The 12,371-nt window shown below is 39.7% G+C and overlaps 1 protein-coding gene across 1 annotated transcript in view; it reads left to right on the top strand.

The window, feature by feature from the left end:
* Positions 1-12,371, top strand: part of RBM20 (RNA binding motif protein 20) — a 116,534-nt gene that overhangs the window by 81,948 nt on the left and 22,215 nt on the right. The window contains 4 exon segments of the mRNA XM_033149704.1: positions 2,798-3,935; positions 6,298-6,359; positions 7,019-7,110; positions 9,684-9,772. Coding sequence (XP_033005595.1) covers positions 2,798-3,935; positions 6,298-6,359; positions 7,019-7,110; positions 9,684-9,772 — 1,381 coding nt within the window.

The raw sequence follows: 12,371 nt of genomic DNA, 5'->3' as shown, positions 1-12,371 counted from the left end.
TCACTGCCAAAGAAACACAAGTGAACAACAGAGAACCTACACAATCAACGCTGACACCAAACCCTACATATATTAAGGAAAATAGAAACATCATCACCCCACCTCACCCACCCTCCCATCCCACCCACCTCCTTGCCCCTTCTCTCCCTAATGTCTCAACAACCAAAACTGATTTGTAAAAAATTCACATGGAAAAAATACGAGAGAGACATTGCCCACACTTTTGTAAATCAAGAAAATGTAAAAAGAGAATAAGAAGTAAGTCCCATTCAGTACAAATTGTGATTAGGAGGTAAACTTCAACTTTCAATCATCAATAGTTCGATACGTTTTTAAGCAGCGGCTTTCTTTTTGTTGTTTTAATTATCTTATTTCTTAACTGGTTCCTTACCATGCCTGAAGTTGCCCTTTTAATTATTTCTGTAGAAACAGATTTCTAGTTTTTCATCATCTGTGAAGGGGCAAAAGGGATAGCGGGATAGCAAAGATGAAAGCCTAATGGCTACATCCTCTCTTCACTATAGAACCCTGAAAGAGATAAACGCCATATCTGAGTGAAGATCTGGCAATCTTGTTTAGTAAATGGTTTAAATTTTCATCTGCAAGTATTATGATAGCAGAAGAAGTGCAGATGAAGAAAGGCAGGAAAATTACAATCAAATTTGCTTTCGAAATCCACATTTGGTTCTTTGGCTCATGATTCTTGTTCATTTCAGCATTATGAGTAGTGTAACTAATCGTGGAAATGGAGAACAACCATTTGAAGCATGCTGATTATTTATGGCACAAGTCAATGAGGTAGTTAACAGTGTAAAATCCAACAAACAATGTTGCAGATATGAAAAGCAGCTGCACTCATTCCTCTGTATCTAACTGCCTTCATTTGAACAATAGAATGTATTGCTCACAGAGTGTAAGTTGCAATAATAGTATAAACTAGATATTTTGGATTTGGAGATATGTAACTTAGTTGGAATGACAAAGGATAGTCATTTGTGTTCCATCAGTTCCTCAGTTGGCACTCAACTGCTATCAATTTCCCCTCCAAATTATGTCAGATCACCTTCCTATTTTAAATGAAACACACACATAAATGTTATATTGTGAATACTTTGTATACTTTGAGTAAAATGTGAAAGTTCCATGAAACTTACATAGTACGTAAGTGTGAAACGCACTAAATTTTCCCTACAAATTTCATGAGAACAATAATTAAACTAATATAGTTTGTTAAAATAAACATTATTTGTTTGTAAATAACTTTTGCCAGAAAGCCATTCCTTCTATATGTTTATAGTAATTAATAGCAAACAATGAAACAATTTGCTGTGTCTATATTTTCAAGGGACACATTCTCAGGCTCTTGAACCCCAATTGACCAATAATCCTAAACCAGAAGCCCATCTCCGAAATGTCCTTGGGTGGGGAGGGTTAGAGAAGAGTGGTCAGTAGTTACATTCTTGGAAAAAACATTATCATGTTTCTAATCTAGTGGTCAATGGACGTGTTTACTAGCTGTTTTAAGGATGAATATGATTTTATGGTTTTAATTTACTCTGTTGTATACCAACATGAGTTTGACCAAACTGTGGGAGGCAGTGGAAGACAGGAGTGCCTGGCATGCTCTGGTCCATGGGGTCACGAAGAGTTGGACACGACTAAATGACTAAACAGCAACATATTTGGGTGTGATTTGTAAACTGCTCTGGGATTTTTAAAAGTAAGAGTGGTGTGTGAATTAGTCTAATAAGCAAATACTGATCCTTCAAAGCCTTAAGGCATAATCCTAAACATGATATCCTATAATTGAAGGGCTAAAGGACTTGGCAGAAGCCTCACTGGACTGGCAGAGCACCTGATACATCACTGCCATTGCAGATAATACTGGCAGAACATCTCAGATACACCACTGGAATATGCTGTTGGGCAGGTTGCCTAAAACAGGGGAACAGTCATGTGAGTTGCACATGGTTGGCACAGGGAAGGACGCTTGCCCCTTCAATCCACAGCCATTCCTTAATCAGTGACACTTTACACTAGCCCTGGATTATAGAATCATAGAATTGTAGAGTTGGGAGGGACCCCGAACATCATCTAGTCCAACACCCAGCAGTGCTAAAACTAAAGCTCTATGTTTGCTGTCTGTTGTTTTAACACCATTTTTGTAATTTTTGTCATGTGTCTTTCCCCTTCCTGCCTGAGCATACATTGGAAACAGTGACAATTCTGCTCCTGGAGTAGCAATGAGTATCTGGTACCTTAAGAAACTAGGAAGCTGCCTTCTGAGTCGTACCATTGACCCATTTAGCTTAATATTGCTGGGACTGATAAGACTTGTAGTCAACAACATCTGGAGGACACCAGGTTGGTGAAAGCTGACCTGCACTGACCGGCTTCTTATACTGGGCAAATTTAATTTTCACTAGCTTATTTGTTACAAGGAAAGTGCCCTTCTATTAATTGCTCAGTAATGGGCTTATAAGAAAACCCACTGGATTCAATGAAGTCCTTCCATTGACCTTCACATAGTTTTTTGGCTTGGGTCCCAAATGAACATAAGCCTCTTTTTAAATCTTTGAAACACTGATCTGCCTTTAGCATCATAACTGAAATGAATATAGTTCCAGACACATTAGGGGACGGGCTGGGTTAATAGTATGTCATAAATCACTTTCCTTCCTTCCAGGGTTTAGCAAGGATAGATATCATGGGTAGCATCTTACCACTTAGTCATGGTGACAAGGGTTTACTGTTAAATTACTAATTTAAACTAAAACTATTGCCTGTTGTTTTGCAGTGCTGCCAAGCTTCTGGACAAGAATCTGTTCTCTGTCAGCACCCCGAATCCTCTGCTTCCTTCTCCTGCAGGTCTTCAGCTTGCTCAGCTGCAAGCCCAGCTTACCCTGCACAGGCTAAAATTGGCTCAGACAGCAGTCACCAACAACACAGCAGCTGCAACTGTCCTGAATCAAGTTCTCTCCAAAGTGGCCATGTCTCAGCCACTGTTCAACCAATTAAGACATCCATCCATGTTTAACGCTCCTCAGGGACATGTTGGAGGGCCTGGAGTTACCAACTCTAGATTCCCACCTGGTGGAATACATTTTCCAGCACAAAACCCCACTTTGGCAGTACCGAGTGGAACTTTGGGGCCTGTAAATAACCTTCAAAATCAAAACCCAAATGCTGTTGTCATAAATCCTTTTGGAGGTGTAATATCTCAGACAGCTGGACAACAGGCTGTAGTTATGGGACTAAATAAGACTGGCATCTCCTCTGCTACAGGTGGATTTTATGACTATGGTAAACAAGTATTTCCCTCTGATGCGGAACAGTGCGGCCAGCATGGCTTTGTAACCACTGCGTCTCATTCACTCCCAACTTCTTCTGGAGTTGGAACCTATGATGGTCATTTTGGTAAGCATGACAACCATCCAGGATTTCAGAAAGACTTTTATGGAGTGAGTTCTAAAGGCCAGCATACAGCTGGTGTACAGACTTTGACTTTTGCTGGTGATCCACATAATTCTCATCAGATTATAAATCAAAAAGGCGAGGCGGGTTCTGTAATACATGAAACAGAAACAAAGCAGTGGGAAAATCCTTCTACTTTTCCTAGCCAAAATAAGCCTGACACCATGCCCAATGCCAGCATGTGGCCATCAACAAATGCCCCATATGAAATAAGAAACGATCTCTACAACCCTGAAGAACCAACGCCTGACATAAAGTTCAGTGCTGGCGCTCCACTTCCTTTCGGCAGAACCAAAAGCAGTAAACAGAATTTCAGCAACTCACGAATGAGACAGAAGCAGGAAGCAGATTTGTCAGTGAGACCTCTTCAGTCTCATGAGCTAAATGACTTTCATAATATAGCACCTGTTTGCTTCCCTTACATCTGCACCTTATGCGATAAGAAGGTCTTTGATCTAAAGGTAAGTCTTAGGGAGAACTGGGCATCTTTCTAGTACTTGGAAGTGTGTTTCATTAAATTAACTCCAAGGCATTCCTGATATAAGTTATGTAACTGTTGAGTCTATTAGATTTTTTTACACTGTATATTTGTGATTTGTTGCATGGGTCTTACAAGTTTACTCAAGAGCAGACCCACTGAAATGAATGACTACTACTATGTTGTGTTCATTAATTTCAGTAGGTTTGCTCTGAGTAAAACTTTGTTAAATATCACCCAAAGGCCACAATCTTAAGATTTAGCCATTAAAATCAGTAGGGCTTGCTTCAAGCTAAATATGCTTTAAAACATTCTGTTAGTTGTACACTGAGGAAATTGATATACACAGATGAATTATAAATGTAGAACTTTCCTTATATCCGAAGCACTTTGGGGAGAAGAGCTGTAGTATTTCAATGATTTTTCAGACCACTTCACGAAGTGCAGGTATTAAAATAGTAGATAAATTAATCATGATTCTGCAATAGCTAGGTTCTGCTCTCATCCAGCTGTCACAAGGCCATGTTATTTTATTTTACAAGATGGCTGTTTTTGTAAAATGATGAACTTCTTCTATAAGAAAATAATAATAATAATGGAGTCACATTTCTGGTGCTAGGAAAAGTGTATCCTTCAGAACAAAACTTGATAAGAGATGTATCTGTCCCAACCTAGCTTCTTATCTTGCCATAGTACTGTAGTAGTCTACCAGCTTCTGGTACCAGTTCCTTATCAGGTGATATGCATTTGGAGCCTGATTCATATTTCTATGTGATTTATATCAGATGGTTCCCCAGTATGGTGAGAAATAAACTGTTTTTAATGTTGTAACCTTCCGTGAAACCTTCAGGTGAAGGATAGGTATGAAATTAATATTATTATCATCAATAAATACATAATTTGACATGTTAAGAAAAGAATTATATCTCAGGGTTGAGATATTTTTCATCTTTGTTGTCAATAACTCTCCTTATTGGAAATTTTGGTAAATGAACAAAGATTTTTCGGTTTGTTTTTAAATGTCACATACATTGAAATAGATATTTTTTTAAAACATTTGTGGGGACTCAAAGTATAATCAGCACTTCAGAAATTTTGGCTACATTAATTTTACTCAACCTCCCTTATATGTCCTTTTAAAAAACAGAAATATTGCAGTCAGGAGATTTCTTGTTACACGGCTTTTTTGGTACTTGTATTTTGCAATTAAAAACAATAATAATAATTTATTATTTATACCCCACCCATCTGGCTGGGGTTTCCCAGCCACTCTGGACAGCTTCCAACAAAAGATTAAAAATACATTAAAAAGCCTGAATACCAGTTCTGCTGCATTGTAGGGCACTGTGCAGATAGGCATGGAGGAGGAATTTGTCTGGTTTGCTCTTTTACAGTTGCTCAACCTGATCTGGTGCTTCTGAATTTGCTTGTGGATAAGAATGTAACTCCCAGACTGACTATACACTTCTTCAGAATTTGAGATGCAGTTTCACTGCACAGAAATATGCATGAAAGCAATATATTATGTGACACATACAAAATGTTTATTTTACAAATGAATGCATTGAAAATTGTGCAGTTTATGTTGAAAGTGTGAACAAAATACACACCATTTAAATGCAGACTTCTTGTGTATTTCAAAAAATAAGCATAAAACGAACGAATGAATGAGTGAATGAATGATGTTTGCACCTTGCTGTCCATTAGTTGCTGTATTTGGTAATTGTATGTCTAACCTGGGGTATTGACTGCTGCTTTAATTCATAATGTGATTTTAATGTATTTTTTGTTGTACACTAGCTTGTGATTTCAAATGAAATAAATAAATAAGAAAATGGGACAGAATGAACCTACACCTGAGCACCAGCAAGACTAAAGTGGGATGGATTTAGGTGGATCAGTTAATCCCTTTGTGCAGATATGGCTCCTTCACATACAAAAACCCCGTCTGCAGTAGGGGTTCAGAAAACGTCCTGTCCTGTTTCAGTGTTCCTCCAGTGATACTGCTGTGAATGGGATGAGCAGTTCCAGCAGCTGTAGAGTAGAGTCACTGGAAGGAGCACAGCAGTAGGGCTTGGTAGTTTGTGGACTCCAGCTATGGCTAGGAATTTATGGGCCTAGGTACTTGCATAGTGTATGTTTGCAGAGTTTAAGTGGGTCAGATTTGTTTCATCTCGAGTAATTTCATGTCAAACTTTGGAACAGTATGGAATTTTCTACAAAAACAAAAATCCCCAGAAACTTCTAATACAGCCATTCATACGACCTATTATAACAAATGCTGCTGTACGTGTTTTCTTCTATTTTTCCACTATTTTATGCTATTTCTCACTATTTTTACGTAGGACTGGGATCAGCATATTAAAGGAAATCTTCACATTCAAAAATGCATTGCTTTCTCAGAGAAGTGAGTGTTAAATAAACAATTTTGTGCCTGCTATGTGACTTACGTAACTTTTATTTAGTTTCTTGTACATGCTTCTTGAATTAAAGTTGTGATCTTAACCATAATACTGTCTGGATGTAAATTCTAGTAATAACACAGGAACCTTTTGCAAATGAATGTATGTGGTTCGAATCTTCTACAGACAATGCATGCATGACAAATGACATCAAGCTGTAGACTTGAGTACCGAGGTCCAATTATTTGTCTTGCAAGACAACTATATTGCAAGACAGATGTATTTGCACACATACTGCTGTTCTTACTGGAAGCAGAAGGAATGTATGCTATCTCCAAATACAATTTACATCTGAAACCCGTAGCTTCACACTGGCTTATGCTATTTTTGACAATCCTAACCATTATTTTGCCAATCCCACTTCATTTACATGCTTGATCCTTATGGGTTGACATTCTTGAGGAAGCTGCAGCAAAACCAATAGTGCAAATGCCCTACAAAGCAATCCTAATATGTCAGTGATGTAATGCCCCTGGAATAACTGAATAATTTCTGGTAGTGAGCAGGGGAATTTAAGATACTGTGATAACTTTGAGTATTTAGGCCAAGATCGTTTCCAGTTTTCCTACTGTGTTGCTGAATGTCAACCTTTTTTTCCTTTTAGTTCCAACATACGGTGTGTGCTAAGTTCAGCAGAAGGAATGGTGCACTCTTCTCCAAATAACACACCTGCATTTAATCTTTCTAGTTCCGAAGGTAAGTTACAAAATCAAAAATATATAATTAACAGTGCACTCCTATATATGACTGTCGCGGGCACTTCAACCCTGTACAGCACCCCCGGACGTTTCACGGTCTATGAGTGCTGCACCAATGACAAACGGTCCCCAGCTGCAACCCACCAGACTGCTAACCGGAACCTGCTTGCTTTATTTACCACAGACGAGGATTATGTGAATAAAGAAGTTGTTTATTGTGTACAAAAGCTTGTGGTTTCTGATAAAGCTTATAAAGATGGTCCTATACCGGCCTATTACCGCTAGATGATACCGGCCTATTACCTCTAACAGTCAACTAATTAACAATAACAACACGTTTCACAATAACTGTTTATCCTCGCTGCTAACTTCCACCAATGCTACACCTCAGACTCTTAGACCCAGCTCTCACTCCTGACTCACTCCCTGCTCAACTTACTTCTCCCACCAACTCTCTAACTGACCACAGAGAGGGTTTTTTTATACCCAGGCTGAGCCCGCCCCTTTGGGTTCTAACTGACACAAAATTTAACCCCTACCTTGCTTAGTCCTGGCTTTGGGCTAGTTCTCCACAATGACTACTCATAAGTAAGACCTTTTGAGTTGAACAAGACTTTCTTCCTGGTAAGTGAACATAGGATTGCAGCCTTAACCTTTTTTTAATTGGCATACAGTTGCAGCAAGCAGGGTTATGTTTCATTGGACGTTTATTCGCACATGACATAATATTAGCTATATGTTAATGTATTTGTGTTCAAAGTTTAAACAAAAAAGAGCATTATGCAATAATGTAAAAAGGTAAAGTTAAGTCCAGTTAAATCCAGTCATGAATGACTCTGGGGTTGCGGCGCTCATCTCGCTTTACTGGCTGAGGGAGCCGATGTTTGTCCGCAGACAGTTTTTCCGGGTCATGTGGCCAGGATGACTAAGTCACTTCTGGCAAAACCAGAGCAGCGCACAGAAACGCCCTTTACCTTCCTGCCGGAGCGGTACCTATTTATCTACTTGCACTTTGACGTGCTTTCAAACTTCGAACCGCCAACCTTCCAATCGGCAAGCCCAAGGCTCAGTGGTTTACACCACAGCACCACCCGCGTCCCTATGCAATAATATAGCATTATGCAACGATATATAAATAAAGAACAAATCAACTGTATATTTGGATATATTTATAACGGTTGTTATTGAGCCCATCCAGACATTTTTGATAGCAGATGAACTAGATCAGGCATGTCCAACAGTTAGATCGTGACCTGAACCCCTAAAAAATGGGCCTTCCTCCTCCCCCCAAAAGGAGGTAGATCACTGCCAATTTTTAACTCTGTGAGTAGATCGCAGTCTCTTGGGAGTTGGCCACCCCTGAACTAGATCATCTGTCCAGGAGGCTACCTATCACCCAAATCATGCATACAGCCAAAGGGGAACACCCCATAGCTCTGTCATTGTTGCCATACTCTAATAAATCTATTAAATGAAACTAAGCCTTTTTAATGAATAGTAAGTCTGGTTTTATTCCTCTGACTGCTCTCTGACGATGTGTTTATTTTTGTATATTTTAGACTGCTTCACTTCAATAGAGTTAGTTGGTTTATCTACTTTTTATTGCTATTTTATATTACTTCAGTTTTTATATATTTGAATTTATTTAGATTTCTTATATGTAGATTTATTTTTAATACTTGTTTTGTCACTCTGAAAACTTTTAAAGTTGAAAAATTGTTTAAAAAATAAATAAAAACCTGAAGACAGGCATGGGGAAAGTCTGAATCAGACCCCCATGCCCCCTTGGCTGTTTGCCTTTTCCAACAAAGATCCTAAAGACAACAAATAGCACATCTCAATATCAGAAAATGGTGCTACAATGAATAAATCAGAATGGTGGGAGATTCGGGACAGACCAAAGGAAGTACGTCTTCATTCACACAATGCATAGTTAAACTATGGAGCACACTAAACACATTCTTAGCCAATGGAATTTGATATTAAAAGTTCTGATGATGGCAACCAAGCTAGATGCTTTTAAAAGGGGCTTAAACGGAATTCATCACAGAGGATAGGGCTATCAGGGGCCATTACTCATAACGGCTGCATAGTATATTTTGGATTAGAAGTACTATGCCTCTGAATACCAATTCTGGAGAACAAGAGAATGCTGCGCTCATTTCATATTTGTGGGCTTCCCATAGGCATTTTGTCCATTATGGGAACAGAATTCTTGACTAGATAAGTGCTTGGTCAGATCTAGCAGGGTTCTGCCCAGCAGAAACAGGACCATGATGTATATTTCATTTTGACTTGATGCCTCACTGGGCTCAGGAAATCACCCCAGCCCAACCTCTATTTGTAGAATTTCTCCAGAGAATCATGGACAGTGGTAACCTATCATTAGAGAAAGATGGCTTTGTAGGATGGGCTTATACCTCAATGAACCTAAAAGGCTATGACAGATAGGATATGCTTTCCCAGTATTAGAAAGATACTACTGTAGTTATTTTAGGAAGTAGCACTTCTTTGTTTTTTGTACATCATACACATTTCTGGGTTGTCACTGAATATGTTCCATTTGTTTAGATTACTCTAATGTGGGGACATCATACAACTCTACAACTTCATTTGGCCAGCCAGGTTCTACGTTTTCTTCTGTACCATCCGGAGTAAATGTGCGTATCTCACACAATATACTATGTATAGTTCAGCATTTTGCTCTATATATACCAATATAATTGAATATCCTTGAATGATTTCACAGTATTTCTAATTAATTGTGAATTAATTGCTGGCCTGCATGTAGCCAGGGCTGGGCCCATACTCCTTCCACATTCATGTACAGGTGAAACTCAAAAAATTAGAATATCGTGGAAAAATTCATTTATTTCAGTAATTTAACTTAAAAGGTGGAACTAATATATGAGATAGACTCATGACATGCAAAGCGAGATATGTCAAGCCTTTATTTGTTATAATTGTGATGATTATGGCGTACAGTTGATGAAAACCCCAACTTCACAATCTCAGAAAATTAGAATATTGTGAAAAGGTGCAGTACTCAATCCATAACATCTGCAAAGGGTTCGTGAGCCTTTAAATGGTCTCTCAGTCTGGTTCAGTAGGAATCACAATGATGGGAAAGGCTGCTGACCTGACAGTTCTGCATAAAACGATCTTTGAGACCCTCCATAAGGAGGGAAAGCCTCAAAAGGTAATTGCAGAAGACGTTGGATGTTCCCAAAGTCAAAGCACATTAATGGAACGTTATGCGGAAGGGGAAAATGTGGAAGAAAAAGGTGCACAAGCAGCAGGGATGACTGCAGCCTGGAAAGGATTGTCAGGAAAAGGCCATTCAAACGTGTTGGGGACTTTCACAAGGAGTGGACTGAGGCTGGAGTTAGTGCATCAAGAGCTACCACACACAGACGGATCCTGGAGATGGGCTTCAAATGTCGTATTCCTCTTGTCAAGCCACTCCTGATCAAGAAACAATGTCAGAAGCGTCTTACCTGGGCTAAAGAAAAAAAGAACAGGTCTGTTGCCCAGTGGTCCCAAGTCCTCTTCTCTGATGAGAGCAACTTTTGCATCTGATTTGGAAACCAAGGCCCCAGAGTCTGGAGGAAGAATGGGGAGGCACACAATGCCAGATGCTTGAAGTCCAGTGTGAAGTTTCCACAGTCTGTGTTGATTTGGGGAGCCATGTCATCTGCTGGTGTTGGTCCACTGTGCTTCATTAAGTCCAGGGTCAACGCAGCCATCTACCAGGAGATTTTGGAGCACTTCATGCCTCCTGCAGACGAGCTTTATGGAGATGCTGACTTCATTTTCCAGCAGGACTTGGCACTTGCCCACACTGCCAAAAGTACCCAAACCTGGTTCAGTGCCCATGGGATTACTGTGCTTGATTGGCCAGCAAACTCGCCTGACCTGAATCCCATAGAGAATCTATGGGGCATTGCCAAGATAAAGATGAGAGACATGAGACCGAGCAATACAGAAGAGCTGAAGGCCGCTATTGAAGCATCCTGGTCTTCCATAACACCTCAGCAGTGCCACAGGCTGGTAGCATCCATGCCACGCTGCATTGAGGCAGTAATTGATGCAAAAGGGGACCAAACCAAGTACTGAGTACATATGCATGCTTCTACTTTTCAGAGGTCCAATATTGTTCTATTTGCAATCCTTGTTTTGTTGATTTCATTTAATATTCTAATTTTCTGAGATTGTGAATTTGGGGTTTTCACCAGCTGTATGCCATAATCATCACAATTATAACAATAAAGGCTTGACATATCTCGCTTTTAAGTTGAATTATTGAAATAAATGAATTTTTCCACAATATTCTAATTTTTTGAGTTTCACTTGTATATGCTTCCTCTCTGGTTAAGCAATATGTGGAAAATAAAATTAAAAGGCTTTAAAAGCACCCTGCATGTTTTCAGCATCGCAATGTATCACCAGCCAAACATCGCAATCTGGTGCTAAATTGTGATGTCAGAAGGGAGGAGCGAGCTGCCTCATCCCCAGCCCTGCAAGGCGCCAGGGTGAAACCACCTCAGCTTGGAGCTAAGGCGGTTTCACCCCAGTGCTTTGTGGGGCCGGGGATTTGGCAGCTTGCTCATCCTGCTTGGCACTTCTCCACTGAGAGGAAGGCAGCTGTGTGCATCTTAATATAGAAGTATAATGGAGCCCCCGCCCCACCTCCAGCTGTGCAAGCCAGAGGCTAGGTGGGGGCTCCTTTAAACTTCTCCACTGAGGTGGACACAGCTGCCCACCCCTCAGTGTAAGGGAGCTCCCACCTCATCGCTCATGTAAGCCAGAGGCAGGATGGGGGCTCCAATGTATTATGGTTTCAACTTCATTTTAATGTTGCATTTTTTTTTTGTTAGCCACCCTGAGACAGGAAAGTAATAATTATGGCTAGGATAGATTTAAATCCCATTTTGTCCTAACTGTTGATCAAGGTGTTTATTGTTACTAGATCTGATCTTAATACATTTTGAGCAATGTATGGAAAACTGAAATATCTGAGATATGAAATGAATGTATAGAATTACAGGAGAAAGACAACACATAGATTTGCCTTTAAGGCTTGTACTCCTATACAGTGCAAGTTAAGAAAGAGGGTTTTTTAAAGTACAGTGGTACCTCGACATACGAATTTTTCGACTTACGAATGAAAAAAGTGCCCGCACGCCTACGAATTTTTCGACATCCGAAGGACATCCGTTGGCGGTTTTAGATGGGGTTTACTTGACTTACAAATTTTAG

This window comes from Lacerta agilis, chromosome 5, assembly GCF_009819535.1.
Source record: "Lacerta agilis isolate rLacAgi1 chromosome 5, rLacAgi1.pri, whole genome shotgun sequence".
In the NCBI taxonomy this organism is placed as follows: domain Eukaryota; kingdom Metazoa; phylum Chordata; class Lepidosauria; order Squamata; family Lacertidae; genus Lacerta; species Lacerta agilis.
Note: the sequence above shows the minus strand (reverse complement) of the source record. Positions and strands in the feature narration are given on the sequence as shown.